The sequence below is a fragment of the Lathamus discolor genome, chromosome 3 (genome assembly GCF_037157495.1).
Source record: "Lathamus discolor isolate bLatDis1 chromosome 3, bLatDis1.hap1, whole genome shotgun sequence".
Classification (NCBI taxonomy): Eukaryota; Metazoa; Chordata; class Aves; order Psittaciformes; family Psittacidae; genus Lathamus; species Lathamus discolor.
Window position 1 is genome coordinate 79,287,676 of NC_088886.1, and position 27,383 is coordinate 79,315,058.

At 35.0% G+C, this 27,383-nt stretch overlaps 1 protein-coding gene across 1 annotated transcript in view; it reads right to left on the bottom strand.

Annotated features, from left to right (window-relative positions):
• DNAH7 (dynein axonemal heavy chain 7) overlaps positions 1-27,383 on the bottom strand; it is a 108,898-nt gene that overhangs the window by 26,600 nt on the left and 54,915 nt on the right. The window contains exons 32-46 of the mRNA XM_065669959.1: positions 27,186-27,362; positions 26,753-26,884; positions 25,475-25,696; positions 23,817-24,014; positions 20,910-21,065; positions 20,201-20,369; positions 17,654-17,780; positions 16,578-16,797; positions 14,708-15,580; positions 13,645-13,874; positions 12,232-12,562; positions 9,301-9,647; positions 7,076-7,256; positions 5,664-5,849; positions 4,424-4,587 (exon numbers count right to left, since the gene is read on the bottom strand). Of these exons, the coding sequence (XP_065526031.1) occupies positions 4,424-4,587; positions 5,664-5,849; positions 7,076-7,256; positions 9,301-9,647; positions 12,232-12,562; positions 13,645-13,874; positions 14,708-15,580; positions 16,578-16,797; positions 17,654-17,780; positions 20,201-20,369; positions 20,910-21,065; positions 23,817-24,014; positions 25,475-25,696; positions 26,753-26,884; positions 27,186-27,362 (3,713 nt within the window). The remainder of the gene's footprint in view (positions 1-4,423; positions 4,588-5,663; positions 5,850-7,075; positions 7,257-9,300; positions 9,648-12,231; positions 12,563-13,644; positions 13,875-14,707; positions 15,581-16,577; positions 16,798-17,653; positions 17,781-20,200; positions 20,370-20,909; positions 21,066-23,816; positions 24,015-25,474; positions 25,697-26,752; positions 26,885-27,185; positions 27,363-27,383) is intronic.

Genomic DNA, 27,383 nt, shown 5'->3' on the forward strand with positions numbered 1-27,383 from the left:
TGCTTAGCAACTCACAAGAAGGTATGGAACTTTGCAAAGAAGAAGAAAGCAGAAACTGGTTTTTATTTTTTTGGCAACTGATGTCAGATTTGGCAGCTCAGCAAGATCAACAACCAATCCTTTGCCAAGATGCAACAGAGGCAAATGTTTCCTCACCTTGATATCAACCTTCTGGGTAACGTACAAATTGTTCTTGATGCAGTTATGAGCAAATGGATGTTTAGCTTAGTTGTGTTAGTCCTAATTATCATGCATGCGTATTAGTGAAAAAGTACTACTCAGAAATTGTGACTGATGCTGCTTGCAGAATCCCTGCACAGTAAAATGTGAACAAATGAATGTGACTGTGCATATATATATGTATATATATATATGTAGAGCTAGAGAGCAGAAGCAGCTTGAGGTTCTTTGGACTGAAAATGGACATCATGGAAGCAAGATAGCAGAAGTTTAGGAGCAAAAGTTTTGGAAGAGAAATCTACCATGTGTGGCAGTAGCCTGAGATTATACACGGTACGCTATACAGAGGTTCCTTCTGTGTTATGGGTCACAAACTGGACTTGGCAGTGACCCTTTACCAGCTGAAGGGGGATGGCTTTCTTCCCCCTTACAGAATAATTTAGCAAAATGGGTCATCTAGAAGGAACCATGCCCAGCCTACCTATAAGGGAAGAAGTTTTCACAAGTAAAATGCATTGAGAGATTCAGGAAATGCATTAGTAATCCACCAGGACAGCGTGGTTCTAAGCAGATATTAAGAAAGTTAAAATGTGGGCTTTGTAAAGTTACAAGTATTTTGAATAATTTGGTAAACACAGATAAGGGAAAATTTGGTACCACAGTAGGTCTAGAGAAGTAAACAGAGAATTTGAAATCTGAACATCTGTCAGATGAGGAAGTAGCATCAGCAGTATTAGAAGACAAACTCACAGCAGGTAAGTGTTCACCAATGGATCCCAAGTGTACTGCTGAGCTCCCGAACTGCTAGGTAGTTCAGTTGCTTATGAGAACCCGAAGGGAGACCCAAGGGATATATGGCCAGGTGATTTTAAGAATAAGATGATACAGGGTGATATAGCAATTGGAAACTGTAAACTGAACATAGTGAACTTGCATGTTAGGCATATTCTAAACCAGGCACAATTTATGTCATTTGCTTGTAATGATTTTGCTTGCTTTTATTTTAAATTTGAGAAAACCTCAGCCAAAACCTACAGAATGTGCCTCTTTCCCTAACTACTTCACATATTGTTTTCAGCATATCCCAGTTCAGACCTATTGTGTAATAGACATAAAATACTTAAGACTGAATAACTAAAGAGTAATTCTCTAATAACAGCCAAACACACAGCTTTCATTAATGATAAAATCCTCTTCATTGATGGGAATGCATAAGCAGTCACTCTGTATGTTTGCAAATTATCCCTGAATAGCTCTCCCATTCTGTCTTTTGACAAATCTGTTATAAAAAGCTTCACTTGCATTTTATATGGTTCCTGGGGTCTTTATATAAAATTAATCTAGCCATAAATTCATAACTACAGGCATAATGTGTATCATCAATTTGAAGTAGAATCTATCTCACATTTCAAAATTAAAAGCTATCATTATTTACTTTTAAAATGCTAACCATCTCTCCATTAGTTTGAAGAGAATTTCGATCAAAGCTTTATAAAAAGTGAAGTGCTAGGATGTACTGTAGAAGTGTTGAATCCATTAACATTTGTCAACTGTTTAGCCTGAGTGATTGCATTATTAAAAGAGTAATTGCCTAAAAAAGTAACATATGCAGTCATAATCCCAGCTTATATCCTCTAACTTCAATGAGTAGTTTTGCTTCCAGAAGTACAATCAATGCCAATTTTGAAGTCAAATGAAAGTACATTAAGATTCTTTAGATAGTGCATTATTTTGTCCTGTTTCATTTTGCCCTTTGCCACATATCCCGTTGCCAAAGCTGAAGTGTTATCCATGCATCTATGCTTCCACAGGTTAACCCTATAATATGCAATTTCAGTTATGTGTGAAAACCTAACATTCACTCCACAGTAAAAGAAGTATTCATTCACCAGTACTGTACATTAGACTCCTCAATCTGTAGAATTTTCAGTCTAAGAATTTTCATATAAACCATAGTAAAAATAAAAGATATTAGTAAGTTTCCGCAGTAGCACACTGTATAAAAGATGCATAAATATTAGCTACCTATTACCATAGATGTGACAACAATTAACCTGGCTATGGAAAAGAATTGTAAGAATTACTTATTCATCATCCAGAAAAGAGAACCAACAGACATGACATAAATGGGTAGCAATCATAAACAGAAAAGCAGTTAAAACAGTGTTGTTCCACAGTCAGTTCAGCTTCAGCTGCACTAAGAACAAAACCTGAAAACTGAAAGTCAGTACCAAGGCATTAGCAAGCAGACTGGGCAGGACTGAGAGGTTTTTTTGTTTCACAAAGTCCAAATGAAAATCATAACTGCTTATGCAAGGTCACAAAGCTCAGTCTATTGCAAGCACCTGCTCTGTATTTAACAAAAGTGTCAGTGCCATACATACTTCAATCATCAGTAGACTCATTAATCTAAAGCTAATCGCTAGTGAGCTACACATTGTCAAAGAAATCACTGATGTTTGCACTGATTGTGATGTTGATATATACCAGATGAACTCTGCCCAGACAAACAAATTTCTGGTGACTAATGTGAGACAGATGTGCATGTATTAGAACACCACATACAAATGTAGAATCATCTTAAAAGTGAAAGGCAATAATATTAAGATTTAGAGTTTATGGGATCTGTATTTTCTTTCCATCAGTAATATTGCGATTTCAGAATTTGTTCCACCTTACAAAGAAGAATGAGAATATCTTTAAAGACGCAGAATTTTAAAAATGCTTTAGATCGAACAATGTATTGTTACATAAATTCAAAGGATTTTATTTGGATGTAGCTGAAGATAAATTCAAAAGGGAAAATTCAGAAACAAAAAGGGGATTTCAAAATGAAAAATAAATCCTTCTTTCCTTATCAGAACTTTCTTCAACTTGTGATGAGCCTATTGTAATTCTAACAATACAGTAGGAAGCTGCAATTGCAACTGCCATGCTTTTAACCATACATAGTATTTAGTAAATTCCAGTGCTCCAAAGTTGTAATCAAGTTCCTGTTATGAATTCACTTATTTTTTAAAGTTGAGGACTGCAACGGGTGCAAAGAAGACTTTGTGGTGCCCCATTTGTAATTCCTGCTAAAGAGGTCCCTACACTAACCCAAAACCCAAAGCTCTCTTAGCTGTTGTCTAGGAATATGCTGGCTTGTTCTGCTCCAGAAGGGATCCTAGGAATTACTAGTCTGTATGAAGTACTGGTAGGGAAATGAGGCCCTGTCACTGCAGATGATACACCTCTTCACCTTTCATCAAATATCTAAAACTATGATATGGATGAGAAAGACCAATATCTAACCCCCAGCTGCCTGACAGGATGTGGAAGCCCGCATTTGTGAAATCAGAAGTTATTGCAGGAAAGCTCAATCTCATACCTTTTCTTTCTGAAGCAGTTTAGAAGTACACAGAATAAAAGGCAAGAGGCAGAGGAAGAAACTGGCAAGACCACATGGTTAGGATCATCTTCTGTAAGAAAGACTAGAAAGTCTCTCCATTCTAGCTTTTTGCACCTCCTTTACTGCCTTCAGTAAAAGACACACATGGGCCTTTTTTCACTGTTCTGTTACTGTGCCCTAGCAAAATAAATATCTAGTTCCCAGTGCGCAAACGAACACTTCCAAAGTGTCAGGGCTTTATATACAAAATATGTTACAAGCCTGGATGTTGATCTCCTACCAGTTGGCAACATAAACTGGAAAACTGTTTATACAGAGCTAATCAAGACACTGTCTATACTTCCAGTGCCATTTTAGGGGAAAAGTGTGTGACTCTCATAGAAAGATGAGCAGAATAATCTTCAGTACCTCTGCAGAGACACCTCTTCGCAGCAACTGATGGTAGCACATTTCTTTAAAAATAAAGTGCTTTTCGAAGGAGAATTATTTCTGTATCTACTGATTACACTACAAGAATATTAGTCAAAATTTTACTCCTGGAGCACTTGAGGATGTCTTAAACTGAATCCAGCGTGCAGCATGTTTGTAATAAAAAGTGGGGGGAAGGAGTTATCATTTTATCAATCCATAGGGGTTAAAAAGGAGGGGAGTGAATTCACAGATTTGAAAAATTTACCTTATAAAGTTAAAAAATATTATTTGTGGCTTTTTATAAATTTGAGCATTACAGTCATTTTACAACTCTGATTGTTAAACTGGATATACAGTAGAAAACTGTCTATAAAATTAGAAAAGCACGTTGTGAGAAGCTACTTAATGAATATTTTTCCTTTTTTTAATGTGTTTACTTACGAGATAATGATGCCATTATCGATAGAAAACATGTCATAAGGTAGTCCAGCAATATTCCAAGCTCTGATCTTTACTGGTTCTCCCAGGGTATTTGTTAAGGAAAAATCATCAGAACAAGGAATGTTTTTTGTTTTACATAGCAATACCCACTCTTTAGTTTGCATCTAGGTAAAAAGAAAATAAATATTAACTGAAGTTCTGCCTATTCCCAAATTTTTCAAAACATTAAAAAAATGTAGTTTTCAACCCATTTCCCATAACATATGCTACATGAATGATCATTAGATCTTCAAATGGAAAAAAAATCATCTTTCTGTATAAAATGTATAAAATGTCTAAAAATGTCTTTAAAAAATGCCTTTGTATGTGACTTTTATGTATGAAATACAAGTTTATTTGGTCAAAGCCTTGGTATGATTTCATTTACCATTTCAGTATAGTTAATAATATAATTTATTCATATTTGTTTGAAACAACAGTACAAAATTTTCTAATAAAAAATGGACAAAGGAAGTACATTGAAGGAAAATTTGAAATAAGGATTACATCCAAATTCTATGTCAAAATGAGGTACATTGATTTCTTTTCTCTCTTCATTTTTAGCAATTTTTATATCCTGGACTTGATTTTCGAAAGAAATGGAGATTAATTTATATGGCTGAATTCAGTGGCAGGTTTTGGTGTTCAGGTTTGCTGTTCAAAAACTTTCAAAGTCAGGGTAATCTTGACATCCAACATTTGTTATAGCTAAAATCAGCTTCCATGTCAAAATCTTTTTGTATTCAGAATTCACTAAGAGTTACAAGCACAAGTCTGCTATAATACTGAGCTATTTTATCTTTTGTCTTTTTGCACAGAATTAGACCACTTTCAGAACTTGCTTAATTTTGATGCTGCTGAAATAGAACCTCATTCTGTTTTCTTTCAAGTTAAAGAGAATTTAGCCACTGAATGAGAGTAACCAGAGCCATCAGGTATAAAGTTACCAGCAATTGCTTCAAAGAAAAAGCAACCAAAGAACTCCATGCTTTACATTGCAATAAGTAGAACAAAGGAAGAATTTCCCCTGAAAGTCTTAAAAACAAAACTCAAAATCCTACAATAGTTTTGGTTCCACTTATGAACTCTATTAAAACATAAATAAAAAATATAAATTTTGTAATAGAAGAAAAATTAATTAAATTTAATTATTACCAAAAAAAATTACAAAACACAGGGACAAAATCCCTGTACATATTACTTGTCTGTAGCTGGATGTAAAGGCTCCTAGGTAAGCTACAATTCCTGATGAAATAAGTATATCTCCAGTCAAATTGGTGTACTTCTGTCCCAGGTCCAAAGCAGTGTCATGCCAACGAACTGTCTCACCCCCAAGGCCACTAATCAATTGCTCTGCTCGCTGTAGTTTTTTGCTGCATAAGTCAACCTCAGAATGAAAAAAATGGCTGATTACATGATGACTTTAAAGACATTTTACAAATATTAGAAGCATTCAAGGATTATTTTCCTGCGCAGATATTTTCTTAAATAATTTAATCAAATAGAAAGCACTTTTGTATTATAATAAAAATTTTAAAGAACAAAACCAATCTCAGTACCAGAACAATAAAATCTATTCAGTTACATTTTCATCCAAATAAAGGAAAAAGACCAGTATAAATCATACAATTCAAAATAGCTCTGTATGCAATACAGAAGATATTCATAGTCAAGGAAATTATCTGTATGTCATAAAAGAAACAAAAAACCTCCAAAGACATCACTGTCTCATGAAAGTAGGTATGTTTCTGCAAAAGAACCAACCAATCAAAAACCCCTAACCACACCCCATCCTTATGAATACATATTCTGCGTTTCTGTTGTTGGTTTTTAATTAAGCCATCTTTCCAGGCATATTTATAACCTAACAGGAATTTAATTCAGCTGTGTTAGAATTCTTTACTATTAAGGAGAGACACATTTCAGCCACAGGATAGGAGGAAAATTGTCAACTCTTGCTGCTGTTACAATCCTGTCTCTCTTGTGGTAACCATAGCAGCCAATTTACACCACAGTAACAAAATGCTTGTGTAGTTTATCCCTCCCTTCTACTTCCAAACCATATCAGCATGCAGGAGAAACACACAAAGAACTGACTTTAACTACAGACAAGAATTAAGATTCCATTTCAAATTCCAAAACTATTTCTGTAAAAAAGTTCTAGATGATGTACTTCAAATCTTAAAAAATAGTCTTCTAAATATTGTCTATTTCTCCACATGTGACAGCTACTTCCCAGTCAGGAGCAGAGTTTACCAAAAACATTCTCAAAATTGCATTAGTAGAAAAGGCATAAACAAACTTTCAAAACTTTAAATGTATTCACTTGCAAGTTAATAGATGAATCAAATTCTTAGTGCAATCATTGAAAAATTATCAAAAGCAGATATAAGTGAGAGTGTAGGAGAGGGGTATCGGTAAATTCATAACATCCATATTTCCCATTACTTTAAAGCATTTATTCCCCATGCTTTGCCCATTTATAAGTTCAGGACCATTACACCAAAATAAAAAGACAGTTATCTGAAATTACAACATATTGGCAGTTAAAAGGAAGAATCATTTGACAAAGAAGCAAATTTTAAAGAACTTTACTCTATATCCATCATATACCTGATTTTCCAAGTCTGCCTTCTCCTGTTTGTTGGATTCCAATGTATCCCGGAGTACAGCCAATTTATCTTGAACCTCCTTCAGGTCTGCTTGTTTCTGCCTTAGACTATCCATAGCAATCTTCAATTCTCCTTCAGCTTGATTCAACTTTAGCTTTTTGGGTGCAACATTTTTTGCCACTCTAAATAAAGTAAGAATAAATTAAACAACCGACAGCTACACTCTTGCTCCAGGGTTACTATTTTAAAAATTAACATAATGCAAGGTCCTGCACCTGGGTCGGAGCAATCCCAGGCACAGCTACAGGTTGGGCAGAAAAGAGATTCAGAGCAGCCCTGCGGAGAAGGACTTGGGGGTCTTGGTTGATGAGAAAACGAACATGAGCTTGCTTCAGTGTGCACTTGCAACCCAGAAAGCCAGCCGTATCCTGGGCTGCATCAAAAGGAGCATGACCAGCAGGTCGAAGGAGGTGATCCTGCCCCTCTACTCTGCTCTTGTGAGACCTCACTTGGAGTATTGTGTGCAGTTCTGGTGTCCTCAACATAAAAAGGACATGGAACTGTTGGAACAAGTCCAGAGAAGGACCACGAGGATGATCAGGGGACTGGAGAACCTCCTGTATGAAGACAGGCTGAGAAAGCTGGGGCTGTTCAGCCTGGAGAAGAGAAGGCTGCATGGAGACCTCATAGCAGCCTTCCAGTATCTGAAGGGGGCCTATAAGGATGCTGGAGAGGGAACTCTTCATCAGGAACTGCAGTGGTAGGACAAGGGGTAATGGGTTAAAATATAAACGGGAAGTTTAGATTGGGTATAAGGAAGAAGTTCATTACTGTGAGGGTGGTGAGGCACTGGAATGGGTTGTCCAAGGAAGCTGTGAATGCTCCATCCCTGGCGATGTTCAAGGCCAGGTTGGACAGAGCCTTGGGTGACATGGTTTAGTGTGAGGTGTGCCTGCCATGGCAAGGAGGTTGGACCTAGATGATCTTAAGGTCCTTTCCAACCCAAACCATTCTATGACGCTGAAAAATGAAGTAAGACCTTTGCAACACAGTAGCTCATGCAATATTCCATTTCATATCAATCTCATGATACCTGAAGATAATCGGGTTTTGCTTAATATTAGAATCATAGAATACTTGGTTGGAAAGGACATTAAGATCATCTAGTTCAAAATCCCTGCCATGGCCAGGGACACCTCACACTAGACCATGTCACCCAAAACTCCATCCAACCTGGCCTTGAACACCTCCAGGGATGGAGCATTCACCACTTAAGCAGTTTCTGCAATTTTTCCTTTAATAACAGGTAACAATTAAAAGCAAAAAGGATTATGCTTCCAAACTGTCATATCTGGACACAATTTAGAATCCATTATGGATTTGTGCCGTTAGAAATACATAAATAATCATACATATTAAGTAACATTCACAGACACTGTACACACATATACAGCCAACTCTGTACAAAAATAAAATAAAATACAAAACACAGCAAAAAAAACCCAGCTTTTCACATCCAAGAATCTATTTTCCAGTTTTCAGGATTTCAGTCTTTTACACAGATACTTTTGTGAGGAAACTATTGGAAGTAACATATTATTTATCTATCCAAAAACAACAAGCAATAAAATGTGTTAGAATGTCCCTATGCTCAACTGAAATAGCATTTCACAAGTATTAACCTCATAATTAATTAATCCACTCTCATACTCAAGTTGTAGATCTGCTTCAAAGTCAACTTTCTCTCTATCAGTTGGTACTTGTAATGTTAACAGTTATTCTCAATTTGAGAAGTCCCTCAAGTATGCATTTACTAATCTTTTGCTAATGTAACACAATACCCTCTCAAATGAAGGCATGCATTACCTACCATCACTTAACATTCAAACTACAGGTTGACTTTAGTCACCCAGTGCTGATTTACTGTTAAATGTGAGTTCCAGACGTTTGAAATTAGGAAGTATCACAAAAAATAAGCACACTTTTTCAGTGCATTGAATAGGATGTGTAACAAAAAATATCCTTTTGTCGTGATACGATTACCAGAAACTTCCAAAGACATTTCAATAATGCCTTTAACTATTTTCTGAGCACACTGTTGCTCTCATGCCTTCTTAGAAAAATTCAGAACTGAAAATCAGGCTCTATACCTTAACATCGAAATAAACTGATCTCTTTAATCAAATATATTTTAAACTTTCAAAAATTATCTTTATACATACTTACGTATCATAAAACTCCATGGCTATGACCCATTTGCACAGACCCTCTGCTGCTGTGGAAGCATTTCGAACCTTCTCTGGTACAAATTCAGGATTTGTAAGATAGTGTTTTCTTATGATAGCCATGTAAGCTGCGGGAATGTTATCCTTGTCATATTCATGAAGAGACTGAAGAAATCTTATGTCACCCAGAAGTCTCTTAGCAGGACCCCAGAAATCCTCGATTTTTTTCCCAGAACCTGATGGATCTGGAATCCTATCTGCTTTGATGCCTTTAAGGATGCATATAGCTTCCATTACAAGCTTGACACCAGAAGGAGGACTCTTCATGGACTTAACCACTGTAATATCCTTAAAATTATAGTAAAAAAAAAAACACCTTTAGAGCTCTGAACACAAGTGTATTGATTCTTCTGTTACAACAGAAATAATACTAAACTGTCTTATGTCAAGATAATATTTTTCCATAAACATTTGCTGTTCTCATACTTGACAATTTTAAACACCATGTATGATCTCAATTTCATAGCACAAGCCTGCATTGTCCATGCATATTTATCATTTTTGTTTGCTTGGGGGGGGATGTTCAAACTTTTTATTTAATTTTTTTCCATTCTTTCTGGTCTTTAAGGTACTATGCACGTTAAACTAACACTGACTTATAAACAAATATATCTGAAATCTAATCAACAATCAGTTCAGACAAGACAACAAACTCTTATGTGTAATTTGTTTTTAGCTGCACATTTTTTCTGCTTCTAATTCAGTACTGGGCATGGCAGCTCAGTTATGGAGTACAGATGTTCCAGTGTTATGCCCTACCCTTCACTTCAGACTCTAACACAATACTTCCAAGCTTACAGGATCACAGCAGCAGTGGATTAGTAGATTTAAGATAACAAGGCAAAAGCTGCCTTCAACCCAGAACTAATGATCTATGCTCTTCAAGTACAGCAAATAAATCAATTAGTATTCTGGTCAGTTACTGAACTCCCAGAGTGAGACGAAGGAGAGAAGAGGCAGCTAAAAGGAAGACAATTACTGGGTAAAAAGTACTGACATTACAAAAAATAGCAGGAAATTAATAAGTAAAGTTTTAACTCCAAATATAGAAAAATAAAAGAATTAAATACTTCTACTCATATGTGTACAATTAATTAAGCAAGGGGTTTGTAATCTAAGGATTTATGGAGAATAATCTCTCTTCCCAAAGAATAATTCTGCATAGAAATACAAATATTCTTTCTAAGAGCTTTTCTCAGAGAACACATACTTCAGTGAATTAAAGGATTCTTAGATTCTCATGTTTATTTTGCCAACTAGTTTTAGACTTTGAGAGCTTGCATATATATGCATATAGGATTCATATACGATCATATTCATATATAGGATCCATATAGGATTGCATATATATGCAATTTGGATAGAAAGAGCACCTGAAGTGAGTATGGAAAAGTCCAGAAAGAATAACCAGGAAAGCAAATTCGATTTATGAGAAAAGACTAAAAGCATAGTAATTACTTAGTTTATAGAAAAGAAAACTGGAAGTGCTGAGATAAATAAGTACAGTCTTTAACTGCATAAAAGATAAAGAACCATGTTCACAGGGAGCAGGACAGAAACATGGTTAAGTTGTAATGAGTAAAATTAAACACCAGGAAAATCTTCTTAATGATAAATGTGTAAAGTGAAACAGATTACCAAGATTACAGGTTGAAGAAGACAACTTCCAGAGGTCCCTTTCTAATTCTAAATTTCAGTGTCTTTCTATATGCATTGCTAAAAACTTAGATGGTCAACAATAAATAACATTTAAGACTGTTATACTGTCTCTAATCTTTTCAGAACAAAGAACCATATGAGGTACACAGTTTTTTTGACTTCAGAAACTCATGTCAGCAGTACTGAATTATGTGTAGATCTGTTTCTCCAATCAAAGCATTTAATCTGCACATTTATGTATGTAGATTTACGGGCACAACTTGCAACATGTGTCCTGCTCTGTTTTCCATCAGTGGCGGCCAGGGTGAAGGGTGAATCAAAAACAAGAGCCCTGTACAGATACTCAAAGCTCTCCCTGCACACAGAGTTTTTTGAGTTCACTATGCTATTTAAATATATTCTGAGGAAAAACTCGGGGTTTTTTTCCCTTGGAAGTTCCTACTACATTTTTTTTTCCTCTTGTATTACAATCCTCCCTTCTTGGAGACACTGAGCACTGACAGCAGCTGAAGTATTACTTCATTAGCCTTCAAAGCCTCGTTCGTACCTTGTTATGCCAAGTAGAACGCAATTGCCTTGAAGGGACTAAGTAGCCATTTGCTATTTTAACAAAGCATTCCAATGATTTGACAATGCCAGAATTTAAAACTTTTGATACCAAGCAATAGTTATAAATAATAAAAACCTCGATTCTTCTGTTTCCTTGAACGTTTTTGAAAATCTTGTTTTCGGCAACTATAGCTGGAGTATATAGTCCATCCATTATCCAGGCAAAGGAAACCTAAATACCCATAAAACCAGAGGCGGCTGCCTCCACTGTCATACTCTTACAGGGAAGCACAGAATTTCAACATCAGTTTCTAGACTCTGAAGAACTGGATATGAAAATATTAGTTGAAAGGCTGGCAGGTTCTGAGTAAGGAAGTTAAACGCATACATTTTCTAACTTCCCATTGTTGAGTCAAAATATTTTTGTAACTATGAATTTTGAAGTGCCCAGAATATTTGGTCTTGTAATCCATAAAAAATTTATTACAGCTTTTTCACTAGAAAATAGACACAGTAACATTTTGCTTTTTTAAATTGAAAGATTTCAAGAAGTTTCTAAATTATAAAACTGTGTAAGCAAATGTAAAATCTGAAAAGGCAGATATTCCATACTTTTGATATCTAAATACCTCTCCAGTGTGTAAATCCGTACTGTTAACCATACCTGTGAAGTGAGAGTGTCCAGGGCAGCCAGAGCATTTTCTAAAAAAGGCATGGCTTGTGCTAAATCAGCATCACATTCATCTTTGATGGCTTTTGCAGCCATAGCCTGCTCATTTGCCACTTCCTCATCAGCTTTCACGACTTTTTCAGTTTGGGCTACTTCCAAAGATTCTTTTTCAATAACAGCCATCATCTCATCAACCTGCTTGCTAGCTACCCGTAACTGAGGTTGCAGAGCCTCCAGCTCAGCCTGCATGGAGGCTACTTGAGATGCAGCAGAGTTCAGTTTCTCCAAGCCAACTTCATATCTTCTTTTCAATTTCATCACCCTACTGAAAATAAATAATACTTTATTATAAAGGTATTTTATCAGTATTTGATCACTTAATTCATTGGGATCCATTCCCCAAATTTTGCGCTACTCTGAATAATCAAATGCTCTGCCAATCTTGTTTGATTTGCTCAACAAGTAGTAAACATAGCAGGGATTACTTGGGCCAGTCTTGAACTGTTCTTTCATGTGTACTCAGAGATTAGTGTATAGGCAAATAAGTGATCACTTTTAGGTGAATAAATGATTGTTAAGCTTCTGCCCCTTTGTTGGCAGGAGCTACAAAGTCAAGATGACATGGTAGTAACAGACCAGAAAAGAAGGAGATGGGGATACGCCTGTTATATTAGTTACCTGTTAGATTATTAGTTGAGGTGAGGCTGAAATAGAATTAATATCATTTGGAAAATCATTTTAGCAGAAGTGAATGGCTCTGGGGACAACCAGTAGTGTCAGAATCAAGAAATTCCAAGGGCACTGGATCACTACATTCAAAACAGTGTTCCTTTTTTCCTGGAATTTCTTGCTGCATGCAGTGTTTCATACAGTGTGTTGATCAAATTAAGCACTTGTCTTAATTGTTATGGTAGTGTCTTATCAATGGGTAGGAAAGGAAATAAAAAGGAGCTTTCCCTCACCAGCCATGAGAATAGAACAGATGTGCACATGCATACAGAGGTCCTTTCTGCACAGAAACAGCACAGCTGAACCCTGCTAGCAAGCCACTGACACCTATCAAATTGAAAGCCAGTTTCCCAGATAATATCTTCCCTACATCCCCCAGAGAAGCATGGAGTAAGCAGACTGCATTAATTACTCTGGTAGCATAATACACATAATCAACATATAGCAATGTCACCAGGGATGTTAGAAGTGGTCTAATGCAAGTATGTTTTGAGAGCATCAAGTCAGACCTTTTGTCCAGTGAGAAAGCATGTGTCCTACGAGTCCATTTTATCCATTCTGTCAATTTAAATTAACTATAAACAATTCACTTGTTTTGTTCCAAATAGCTATAAGAGATAGAAAATATTTTTAATGAACTTGAGCTCCTCTTAAAAAGTTCACATTATAAATCCTTACGTGCGTTTCTTTTCAAGTAGACTTTTAAAAGTGTAGATTAATTCCAAGTATGAAGTAGGTGTAACATAGTTGTGTCTTTGAAGCTCTGCACAGTATAAGTCTGATAAATCAATGGTAGATGTATGAAAGCTTTTACACATATCAATACATCCACTTCGAGTTTCTTCTGACATTTCGACATCTTCCAAGAAACGAGAGGCAACAGCTTCTAATGCATCTTCAGGCCATGACTAAAACAAATTAATAAATGCGTTTCTCTTATTCAGTATTTCACACTCATAAATCTTAAAACATTTTTCAAAAAAGCATTCTTACCTCATTTCATAGGTAAAGTTACCAAGGCACACAGAAATTACTTCAGAATGAAAAGATCAGCAAATAGGACAATAAAAGAACTGGAAAGAACCAAACTCCTTGGGGATTCCGTTCAAGCCCACTTTTCATTCCATCCAGTAGAAATACTGTTACTAAAAGGAATATTTTGCATTTTCATTATGTCCATATGCGTGTGTGTGTGTGACTGTCTCCACTCTTCCTCTTCAAAATAACCTTCAAAGATACAGCACTACATTTTAAGACTTGATGAAACTTAAGTTCCTCAGATTCTCTATATGATTAAATTCTACATCTTATATATTCGAAGTTCTTTTGCACAGTCAGAATACAGTTTTATTGCAAAGTAGTGGGGAAAAATCTGTATCAAAAGTTCTGTCTTTGACAGGCATATCAGTTTCAAACATTTTTGGCACCCTAGATTCTGCCAGTCAGAGTAATAAATGAAAACACTACATATTTAAATCTGTAATGTCTACAGTTCTATGTTCATTCAGGTATAGTCTTATACCACAGGTATTTCCTCAATGATTTTGCATTCAGCCTATACTGGCTTTTATTACACTCAGAATGGTTCTAATGGTGTAAATAATTTAAAACATGACACTAAGAATATTCAAAATATTTTCCACCGCTAACTTGACCAAAGAGAATTACTTGTTATGAAAAGGCTTGAAGTCATGTTTCTATGGCATTTCCAGTGGAATACCAACAAAAGCTTTGTATTTACCTGAAACCAGTCCAGTGTGCAGCAGTTAACAAGGGCCGGAAATTTACGAAGGCGATTACGAAAAGCATCTCCAATGGGACTCATTGCTAGTACTATATGTAGCTGATCTCGACAGCGAGCAACAAACATGTTAAAAAGAGCTATAGGACTGCCATCTGTCTGTTTTGACCTGTCCTGTTGGCGATCTATTTGACGCATTTGGTCACAAATTTCTTGTTTCTCATCTACTGCAAAGAGGTTTGGCACTTCACCTGCATTTAGTAAATTATTAATGTCTTCTAAGAATGATTCCTTTTTAATCTGTGTATCTGTGAACAAGAAAACTCCCTGTGTTTCTCCTTCAGCAGATTTTCTTAATATGACTTTTAAGTCTTTATGCCACTCATTGTTACCATAACTTTTAGTTATTTCAACCTGAAAAAGGTTGTATTCAGCCATATGGGCTGCTAATCGAGTAAGAGACTGCCGGCCACTACCACCAACACCAACAAGGAGGGCATGGCTGCGAGGCTGTTTCAAAATGCGGGAAATTCTACAAATATGCTCGATAGCAAATCGGAACAGGACAAGCTGCATTGGCTTTTTGCTAATGTTATTAAATTCTTCAAGGTGACTCTCTACAACTAATCTCAACTGATCCACATTATTAATCTCTCTGTATGTAGTGTCCTCTCTCTTAGGGTCATAAAAATCACAAAACATTAGGCTACGCAAGTCATCTTCTTCAACTCGGCCATCACTGTTGAAGTCCAGATTTTGGAAAAGTTCATTAAAGTCTTCATTTAAGTCATTTTTCACTACTTCTTGGATAAATCCAACAAGCCAAGCCCGGTCAGGATTATCCACCAAGCGATCATAATATACTCTAAGAACCTGTATAATAAAAAAGTAATTCTTTGAATAGCTGCTTCTGCTCTTGTACCTGTACTTCTTTTAAACAAGTTAAAACAAATACAATTCTGCCAAAGACTTCAAAATATAAACTTAAACTTCGTTATGCAGAAAACACTACACAGATATTTAGAATTAATTTGAACAGTTAAGCCCAGTAATAATGCTTCTGAAATGGAAATCCAGATGGAAAATACATACACACACACATATACTTATAAATGTTATTACATAAATGCATAAAAGGCTGCTGCAAAGAGGATGGGAACATGTTGATCTTTCCAATACAGCTAGATAGGACAAGTTATAGAATTGTATTTCAAGAAGGAAGACTGCAACTGGATATCAGAGTAAAAGATAGTGAAGAACTTGAACAGATTGCCTGGAAGTCTGAATATTTTTCATCCTTACTTAGAGAACTGTAAGAAATTTTTAGGAGGGGAAAAAAAAGTAATCCAAAAGTTACTGCTGTTCCTCTCTTTAGGTGATCCTGCTTTGGGGAAGGATGATGGATGATCACTTCCATAGTTCATCACTTTCATGCATTCTAATGATCACTTACATAGTAACTTTATGCTGATTCGATTCTATGAACTATAGTTAAATACTTAAAAGCAACATTTTTCAATAACAGAATTAAGAAAAACAAGACAAATAATAATTAAAAAAATAATCTCACTGTTGATTTGGCTTTTTTTGGAGGAAAGAGAGAAGAGAAAACACTGTGCAGGCATTAAAAGCAGCAAACAGAGTCTACATAATCACATGAAAGTGAAGGTTTAAACGATTAACTTAACTACTGAGCTACAATTCGTATTTCTTAAAATGTCTGATTTCCTCTGCTTAAAAATAAATCCCTTCTCATGAGTGTGATACTAATTCACAGCTATTAGCCAACAGGAGATGGAATTACAAAATACACAAATTCACATTTTTCTTACTTGAAACAAATATAATTCCTTACTATTGGGTGATTTACCTCATGAACCCAGAGACGTTTTATCATGCTGTCAGATTCTGTTGTTTCAGGCCTTGACAGACAAACACCTTGAATAACACGTGAAAAGTCACGGAGATTGAACAAATAATGAGATTTGGCTGGAGTAGGCAGCAGATTCTTCATAGCTTCCTTATGTATATTCATGGTTCCATTAATAATTTGTGGAGTCAGTTCTACATATTCTGATGGAAAGCTATAACTGACAAGTTATAAAAGGTGGTAAGAATCAAATGATTCTCACAATCCCATCATATTAGCATATGACTTAATAAATAAAATTTTACATGTACACAGATTTACTTATAAGTTCATGGCAATTTTTAATTTCTATGATTATACTTCCTCACATGTAGCTTTAAAAAAAATCTTAGCTCTGTCACTAGATTAACAGATTAACTCTGCAAATCCAACCTATTAACTATGGAACACACTGACAAATTCTGCTATATTATATAGATAATTATACCCTTCTCATTTTTATGACTAACAATGGAGAAGACAGGTCAACTAGCTCTTGCTGTCTCCTGGGACTTCTTTCCCTCAAAGGATCAGAAACTGTCACAAACTTGGTCTAGAAACAGGGTATGATCACCTTTTGAGGCTCAGATGTCAGAATGGATAGATAACAAAAGCTGAAGTCCATTCCTAATAATGCGATTAAAAATTATGTAGTGGTGAAAGGCCAAAGAAAGAGTAAGCCTTTTTGAACCACAGGAAATTTATAATAATAATGACTAAAAATGTATAATATAATGACTAACCAAATTATATTCTTAGTTACTATACATGAAAGAATTCTGTATTACAGAAATACCTCAACTAACTGAATTCGCCCTAGCTAATATAAACCTCTGTTAGAGACATCAGAACAAGAACTTTACTATCGGAGTATTTTAAGATGAGCCCTGTTTCTGTGGAGTAATGAATAACTCAAAAGGCACAGGATATAAGAGATCATAATTTCTTTTCAAGAGCAGTGTCTTACAAACATATCTTGGAGACTTCCTAATTTAAACACTGAGTTTGATTTTTCCCAGTACAAAGAGATTACTTACCATATTGTTAGGTGCCAGTCTAAGATTCTAGAAAAAATTGTGTACATGGATTCATCATCAAAGTCATTAATAGTAACTGTATTGAAGTGTCGCAAGAATCGTGGTGTTACTGGGTTTCGACCTCCACCTAAATATTAGAAAGCATTAATGCTATAACAGATAAAAAGATTAAAATAAAGCAGTAAAAGCTTAACATTTTTTGCCTAAGCTTTGATTCAGCTAGCAGGCTCGCATTAAAAAGCACCACACTTTGTCATAAGTCTAATAAAAGCAACATGTGACAATCAGTTCTGCTGTAACCAATAGTCTGCAAAATACAGATTGAAATCTCAAGTTATAGATAGATTTGACACGATTTTAACTATGCTTCTGTTATAAGAAAACTTTTGTGATAAAACTCCAAAACCATGTGCTTGATTTTCAAAGCATCCTAATGACAGAAGACTCTGCAAGTAATGTATACTTTATTCATTTAAAATTTTAATCTCAGTTCTAGAGTTAGGATTTTTTATGACTAAATTGCGATTGGAACAATGAAGTTATTTACAGAAATAAGGGGGTGTAAACCAGAAATGTATTGGATACTTGCCCCTTTTGTTTAGAATTCAGCGTTAAGTTGCTGCACAATGTGTTCAACCTTCTTATAGCAGCCAATCAGAAAAAAACCTAGCTGAAAAGTGGGCAATCTACCATCTCTAACACTGGGAGCATAGATAAGGGCAACCAAATTAGCATGGTAAGTTCTTTCAAAACACGTGACTTTGGACCTAAGGCACGACCCTGCACTAATAAAACTAATACACCTGGCCTGGAGCTGTCTCACATTCGGCCACCTGAGTCTGCAAGCAGAATTAGTGATTGTCTATATTTAGCTGTGTATGCATTACTAGTATCTGCTGAGGAATCGTATTTTTTGTGAAATAGGCCAGTTATTTATCCTGCTTCCTTCTACCCTAACTAAGGTCATCTCTCAGCCACAGCAGATTACAACGCTTCTCAAAGTTTACATGTGCACTGATGGCAAAATTACACAAGCTATTGAGATATAAGTAAGACTTTCACACAAAAAATAATCCTTTCCAAATAGAAAAATAAAAAAATACATACATAAATATAAATATGAATATAAATATAAATATAAATCTATTTAACCAAGTAGCTTTAAATGTTCTTTAAATAGCTTTGTATTTGTTTCAATAGCAATACACGCACAGATTTCCAACTTTAATTTCCTATTAGAAGAAAAACAAACACAGGATAGAAAGGAGTATATAAGTTTGCAAGTTATGGAAGTAGCTCCCTGTACAAAACTACTAAATAAAATATTCAGCCTTGAAGTCAGTTGAATTGTAATATTTGACACAAATAGTTAAGACCATAACTTGTACATTTGTTCAGTCCATTTTTTTCACCATTTGACCAGAAAAGTACTGAAACAAAATTAGCTACAAGCTTTCATGAGAAAGGGAAATTAGAGCCAATTTCAGAGCAGCTGAAAATCACACCATCATGCTGGAAGAGGAATATAATATGAAAGGATAATTTACAGAAAAAAACTTTACAAAAATGAACACGTAAAATTTCAAAATTCTTTCACAGTTTCCTTTTGCTCAGTTATTCCACACATTGATAGTTTAAACCGTGTAGATGAACACTGCCTCTAATTGAAAATGACTGAAAGAGCAGGTGTGCTTCTTTAGGAAACCAGACAGGTGAAACAGCAGTGGACCCTTACTAGGTTGGGCATTCATCACCAAACACAAAATCAGTCTCAGCAAAGAACTGTCATGTTCTTTTGTGTGTTTGTGTGTGTAAATAACTCTACAAAATAAAGGAGGAAGGTCTAAGGAGGCTGAAGCAGACAAGAGAAGGAAAGCACCAGTCATAGCCTGGCTTAATACTGTAAATGTGCTCATGGTATGTTAGAGGCACGGCTGTGAAACATTCTGTAATAAAGAAATTGTTATACGATTAATGCAGTAGTGAAGGAAATAGATTGTATAGCTTCTATAAAACCAAATACAACAGAATCAAGTAAACATTAATTCCTCATTTTAACTGATAAAATATGCCAGATTCTTCTTTTTGTTTTTTTTAATTTTTTTACTAAATAGGTCATATAGTAAATGTGTATGCAGGCTATCAGAAAAGTAATGACCTCTTTACATCATATGTTTTATTTCTTTTTGGACAAATAAAGTAAGGTTCATGTGCTTAAGAATAACACCTAGTCCTATTTAGACAAGTTTTGAAGAATAAAATTTTCTGAAGGCCAGTGGAGGGTCTCATTAAACTACAGGGATTTCATAAATACTTTGTAGATACATTCTTGGTTTCCTGAGAAGAAATATTTCTTTCTGTCAGAGACTACTACTAGTCTTTGCTGCTCCTCAACCACTCTAGTATGACTTATGCTCATGTTTCTTGAAAGGAAAGGGTTCCTCGAGTCCTATCATAAAGACCTAAGGTGCAAAATTATGCATCAATAAGCATTCAGTCTTTGGAAACCAAAGAATCATGAAAAAGCATATAGGACACATCTCTTACCTGGTGGTCCCATTGCACACACAATTTGAATATCTGTAAGTTTAATCTTTGAGCAGTCTTTAAGGTCATACCAATTCCAGTGATCTAACCACTGCCGTAGTAATTCAACAGGTGGCTGAGCACCATAGACCTCTCGTGCTGGCATATTAACATCATCTACAAATACAACCTGAAAAGAAAAACAGAAAGGATGTTGCATTTATTCATTTTACTGAATATATGCCACTATTCTGCTTGATTCTGAAAACACTGCACATCAATTCTCTCCCATTAAAATTAATGGCAGTAATAAATATAAATATGGTTTTGAAAAGTGGTGCTAAGCAAATATTGGAGTTTCTGCTGTGATAAATAAAAATCAAACTTAAGAAGTAATTGTGCCATTCTAAAGCCATTACAAGACATACCTACCAGGGAAAGAAAAACTGTGCTTCTAATTTCTGAGTGTATTTAATGAAAGATAGTAAACTGATACTACTTAAACCTTACTCTGCTACATACATGGCTTTTCTTGGGAAAAAAGATGGAGTGAAGACAACCCACAAAAATCTCAAAAGGTTGTGATAGATACGTATGCTTAAATACTGGTACTTTCAGGATGCCTGTAGAATTCTTGTATATGCAGCTTTGTTTTTTCTTTCTTTTCAGTATTTCCTAGCAATTTTGTTTGTATTTAAAGCTTATTTACATACAGAAATGTATCAGTTACCAATTTTTTCCCAAAAGGTGGTCCAAAAATTCCTTTTCTCCTTTTGTCCAGCTTGGACATTATAATATTCTGAGTCTGAGCTGCTGTAGTTTGTGCTGAAAAGTTAACGAGCAGTGGTGCGTAGACATCTTTGTTCAAATTATTTAAAAGAAAATTCTGGAAGGATTGTGAAAAGGAGAAAGTTAAATATGTATATACACAGATGAATAAATTTTATAGCACTTTAGAAAATTTAGAAATTTAAAAATTTAGAAACATTTTTGAACCATTTTTATATCATTTAATATTATTCATTATTTATCTCTAAGAGAGCTTTAATAACTATTTAATCAGATAAAGCAATATTCTTGAATAATTGAAAACATAATAAACTTAACTTCTCAGGGAAAATTTTCTACCTCCAGTATAGACATTTTCACATTTTCTCAAGAAAAAAATAAATATACATATATATACCTAGTGTATTATATAAAACCAGTATGTTAATATTTTGCACTTCATACTACTACATACTACAATTACAATTGATAAATATTGCCTGTACTAATCCACACCCAAATCTGCAATAGTACCCACAGGTCGTAATACTCATGCCTAGTTTTGAAGATTTTCCAGGAGTATTTAATTTGAAGGGCATAGCAAGAATATCTAATGATAAGCTTTAAAATACTACCATCAAGACTGGCAGCATTTTATAATGCTAACTGTCTTCTGAAGACCCTTACATTACCTGCAATTTAACCTCTGTGAGAAACCTGGATCAAAGTCAGCATTTCATGTAGGACTGAATGGGACTAATTTCTTACCCACATGGTGAGCAAAAAATACAGGTGCAAGAAATCCTCCCATCCCTCCCAGCAGTTGCCACAGAGCATTATTGCAGATAAAGTAATGTCTCTAATGACTAGTCTAATCTCTGTCAACAGCTGTTGAGACCTTCCAGGGTATATAGGAGTTTTTCAGCAGAAAAAATGTTTAATCTCTATCCTTGAAGGAAAAAATCTGAGCTGCTTCACAAAAATATAATAATGCCAATTTATGGAAACCACAGAGCAATGGAACTTAATGGCCATATTTATTTTATTTCTTTGATCAGTTCTGAACTCCCAAGAAATATCACATTCTTAACAACCCTCCCAGGAATTAACTGGGCAGTAGAGACTAGTTAAGTTCTTCATTAAACAAAATGTTTTACTTTTATTATATTTCTGACAATATTCTAGAACAGTCCTATATGAACAGATCTCCTTCTAGTCTTAATATTTATTTTGTTCAAAATTATTTCAGAAAATTAACTTAAAACCAAAAATAAGTTAAAATAATCCTTAGTAACTTCACAGTTAATTTTTATCACAGAAAAGGAATGAAAGATAATAGGTTCAAGACCATGAAGCCGAATATATTTTATCTCCTTACATAACTTTTAAATTTTGTTCCCTCTTCAAAACAACTGGGTGTACACAGGCTTCATGCTGATTGCATTGGAGCAATCAACGGTAACAAAATCCTCTACTAAGGACACACTGGTGGAAAAAAAGTACAAATAATATAAAATTTGTGCCACTCAGCTTCTACCTCCTCTCTTAGGATTTTCTTGAAGAATCTCAGTAGCTAAAAATGCAATAATGGCTTTCCCTATCTCCACTTACATATCCCCTTTTTGCCTCCAAAGTATACTTCCCCATGGATATAGATGGAACCCTGTGAAAAATGCTGAATTTGGAAATTTCTGTAAGTGAACCTCAACACCATGAACATTCTGTCGGCATAGTTCCATTGCCTGTCAGGCTTTAATAGTTTCCCAGAAAGAGATGCCATCAGTATTTAAGCCCCAGCATCTGGAAGATCTGCCTGAAGAATTAAAACTCACATTTTTAATCTTGACTACTAAAATGATTTTCTGTATTACCTATATTGTTATTTTAGTAGCCACATGACAAAATTACAATTAACAAAGCATCACTTGGTGACTTAAGATGAAAAAAAAAGGAAACACTACCCCAAAATAACTATGACTCAATTATGTCAAAAAGATAATAAAATCTGCTTTCAATCATACAGTCTGACTTACTCCTCTGGACAGAAAAAGTAATATTTGTAGACATGGTAAAAGAACCCAAAACCTTTATCTTGAATTCTTATTCTAATACCTGAAGTTAAAATACTTTTTACAAGGTTGTAATTCCCTTTGACTAGAATTTCACAAGGTCTGAGAAATAGATTGCATTTGGCTGTACTAAGTCATTACTTACATTAAATGCTTTCTTTATGTATTGTCATGTGTTTTGATTATTGTTAGGCCCAATCAGAACTAGGTATATCTTGACACTTTCAATGTAAAACTTAAACTTAAAAAACAGCTGTCAATAATATGTTTTCTCTTCAGTGCTCATCTTATTTATTAAACAGAATTCAAATCATATTCAAAGTCAAAATTAATAAGCTTCTCTATGGTACGCACCAGTACAAAGATATGGGAAGGTAATGGGCAAAATATTATCCAGTTAGATCTAACTTAGATAACAACCACTTGATTTTTTAAGAACAGCACTTCTGCAAATCAGACTACATGGATTCAAATCAGACCTCCAGAAAATGAGGAACATAGTGTGAAAATGTGTCTGGCCTGTGAAAAGTTTGACACAGGTGACTTGTCTACTGTTACAAAATCCTATGGGGGGTGGGGGCATGGAAGTGTGTCATCATGCAATTCACGAGTTTATCATAATGAATATACAAGAAATGTCTAATTATTGTATAATATTATATGATATCTTTTTACTTACACATATTTCATTTCATAATATACAAAAATTAATCTCTCATTTTCCTGTTTTTCTAAAAAAAGTCATATTCTCATCTTACCCTTTTCATAGCTAGTCTAGCATCAGAACTGGAAGTACTTACAGTAATATAGGTACTTTTCCCAGTTCCTGTTGGCCCCACAAATATAGAAGGTTTTTGATGTAATGTCAGCAATTCCATCAATGCCATGTATCGAACAGTATCCAGAGTTGGTACAATTATTTCATTAAACATCATATCATCACGTATAGGAGGAGCTGATTTGAGTGCTTCTACCCAGGGCTCCCAAATTCCTGGTCCCTATTTTAATGTATTCAAAAGTCATGTGTTAATAATTAACAGGAAAAAAGAGCACAGAATCAATGGAAATAGAAAAATCAAAGTTCTATGACTTAACAGATGAGGTTATGAATCAATTTTTAAAAAATAATTTCATACTTTGTTCTGTTTGTTTCAAAATTCAGTGTTTTCAATTCAAGAGTACTCAAAAAACCATAACACCTCTGCCTGAAGCATGCATGTACTGAAAAAGAATGTACCTTACTTTTTAGATCTGTACACATTTTTTATATATACATACACAAAATGAGATAATTCATATACTTCTTTACACATTATATACAGTACATATATAAATACATTATATACATATACACATACATAGACATATAGATTATATACATATATAAATACATTAAATACAGTACATATATGAACGTGTACTAAATTAGGAAATTACTGTATAAAAATTTAACCACTAAAGCTAAAAGAGCATAGTCAGCCTTTTCACAGACTCCAATAATAAACACCCCCAAACTAGCTGCCAATTTGAGGGCAGATTAATTTTAGCACTGAATCTCCATAGCACAGATTTCTCTTTTAGATCAGGCTAGTAGAGGAGTCCTAAAAGATGTCAAAACTCTCCAGCAGTAAATGAATATAAGGAGATCTTTAAAAATTGTAAATAGCCCTGAAACAACTGCATGTTCTATTATATCCCCCCAAAAAATTCCATCTTGAGATAAAATATGAAACTCCTAGAGATCATTCTCTCTTTCTGTCTTTCTTAGAGGGGCCATATTCTCACCTCTGTACATAAAAATCCCTTTACTGTAAGTACATGTTTTTATGGATTACGATCAGAAGAAACAAAGCCTTTACTGATGATTGAAACCTCAGCCACTTGGCAAGATGCAAGAATCATCCATGAGCTGAAATCTAGACAAAAGTAATTCTTATACTTCTACACAGGAATCACAAACTCAAAAAAAGAGGTACATTGGTTTTATCTTGGAGTCTCTGGAGTATATTAGATGCAGAGTGTGAATTTTGCCTCTCCACTGGGAGAGTGGAGGATCAAGGATTCACATCTTTATCCCAGGAAAAAAAGGCAGAGAAGAGGCAGAGAAGTAGCCTACCACAGCAATGAAACCTGAGAAAAGGGCTGAATTCCAAAATAAAATTATTTTGCAAGAAATCAAGAATGAAAAAATTACAGAAACAAAGTAACTGGTCAAGTTTTGCTGCAAACTTGTTCTGCCACAACAGACAAATATTCTGGTAGCCAAGAAGACAAGTTTTGGTGCTACACATCCCAACCAGAACATTAGACCATCACTACCTTGCAAGGATGGATGTCTGCCCTATTCAGTCATAAAAGAAGTAGGTAGCAGAAGCAAATTTGCAGTAATAACACACACCTTGTAGGATTCATTGACTATTACAAACTGGAAGCCCACATTATATTTTGCAATCCTCACCTCTTTGACAAACCGATAATCATAAATTGTTCCCTCTTTTGGAAATGGAACTGTGAAAGCTTTTGAAGCCTGTTCAAACTTGGTCAACAATTTGTATTGTTTGGTTGTCTCCTCACTAAGTGATCCGTTAAGCATTTCTCGCAGGATTATGTCAAATTTAAGTCGACCATCGTCCCTACAGCTGGCTCCTATGGACCATATCAGTGAAAACAGAAAAATACCCTGGAGATAGAAAAAACCAAAATGTAACTGCAATACCTGCATAGTACAAAGTTATTATTCATTGACATCAAAGAAACCTTTGACACAAATCACAGCAAAATTACACTAGACCAACTTGATTTTATGTATATAGTATGAAACCATACTGCTACTAAAATAGAACACCGTTAACTATCAGTATCCAATCACTTCTGTTGTAGAGCAAAATGCTTGACATGCTCAGTGCAGAGCTGTTATTTTGAGAAAGTTCAAGCATAAGCTGCTTTTTATTCCAGACCAGTTTAGGTTATCTTTCTCTTATTCAAAGGCCAATCTCATGCAGCAATAGCTATGTCTTGCTGTGGAGGATTGGCTTGTCGAAAAAGGTCAAAAGGTCATGCTCCCATCAACAAGCTGAAACAAGACATCTGTGTAGAAGATGGTGCAAACCTCTCACGCCAGATAATGAGGAAATGAAGGACACCGGCAAACAGCAACATACTATGACCAATCACAGCCAAGGCCACTAAGTGATAAGTGCATGAGAAGGAGGATGGTGGGGGGGTGTACGGTGTAGCTGCAAAAATGTAGAAGCTACAAACCAATGATCTTGTAACATGTAAAAGCTGTAAGCCAATGATCTCTCTGTAACCAAACTATAAACATGCAAGCAAGGTATATAAGTATCCATCTGCTTAGCAATAGATGAGACTTGTTGGTCATCATCTGATGAGCTCGTCTCCCGGCGATTCCCACATCTTGCTCACAGGGCTTTCCTTGAATTGCAATCCTTACATAGCATTGTTCTAACTAGCAATAAACTGAGATACCATAAACTGGAGAATCATTTACAATTTTGGCTGGTTTGTGTAAAATACATTAAATTGTTATAAAGATATCAAAGACATCAGACTCAACTATGTATCAATTATGAAAAAATACAATAATATTCTCCTCAATGGAAACTACAAAATACGTAATTCTAATTACAGAATACAGGTTTTATTGCTTGTGAATTCCATTTCACTAAAGCCTGGTTAAAAATTACCTATTCTATATGTTTAACAAACTGACTACCTCAAGCCAAGAGAAAATGTCTTGGTCATTCATTTCTTTAACTTTGTCTTCATCAGCAAATTCATCCATCATGCAGTCCATCAGATTCATTAGTGATTGAATTAAGTTTGTATCTGAAGTAGGAGACAGTTCCTGAAAAGAAAGAAGTCACCTCAGTTACATGTGTGTTTTACTCATTTAAAAGAGACTGCTAAATACTAGGGGTTTTTTTCCTCACTGTGAAGATAAAAAACCCAGTAGCATAAATGCCTAAAATACATTCAGAATTAAGTTAAACAAGACACAGAAACCTTGCTCACAGCCTTCATCTTAACAGCTGTTCTTAAAAATCAATAAATTAATATGGTCCAAATAAAACAATTTGTTCCTTTGGCACTTGGAAGTGAAAACAATTCATACAGTCTTAATTTCTGAGAGAAGTTATTCATCCTACCTTTGTATACTTCCTAATAAACTCAAGGCAGAGCGGAGCCATGCTGTCAAACAGGCTTCTTATAAATTCTTTATGCACAGAGCTGATTCCTGAATGCAATGTATTTAGCCAAGACATCATTAATGGTCTCCATCCTAACAACTGGGGTTCCATATAGATCATACCACACCTTGAAACCTAAAAACAAAAGAACAAACA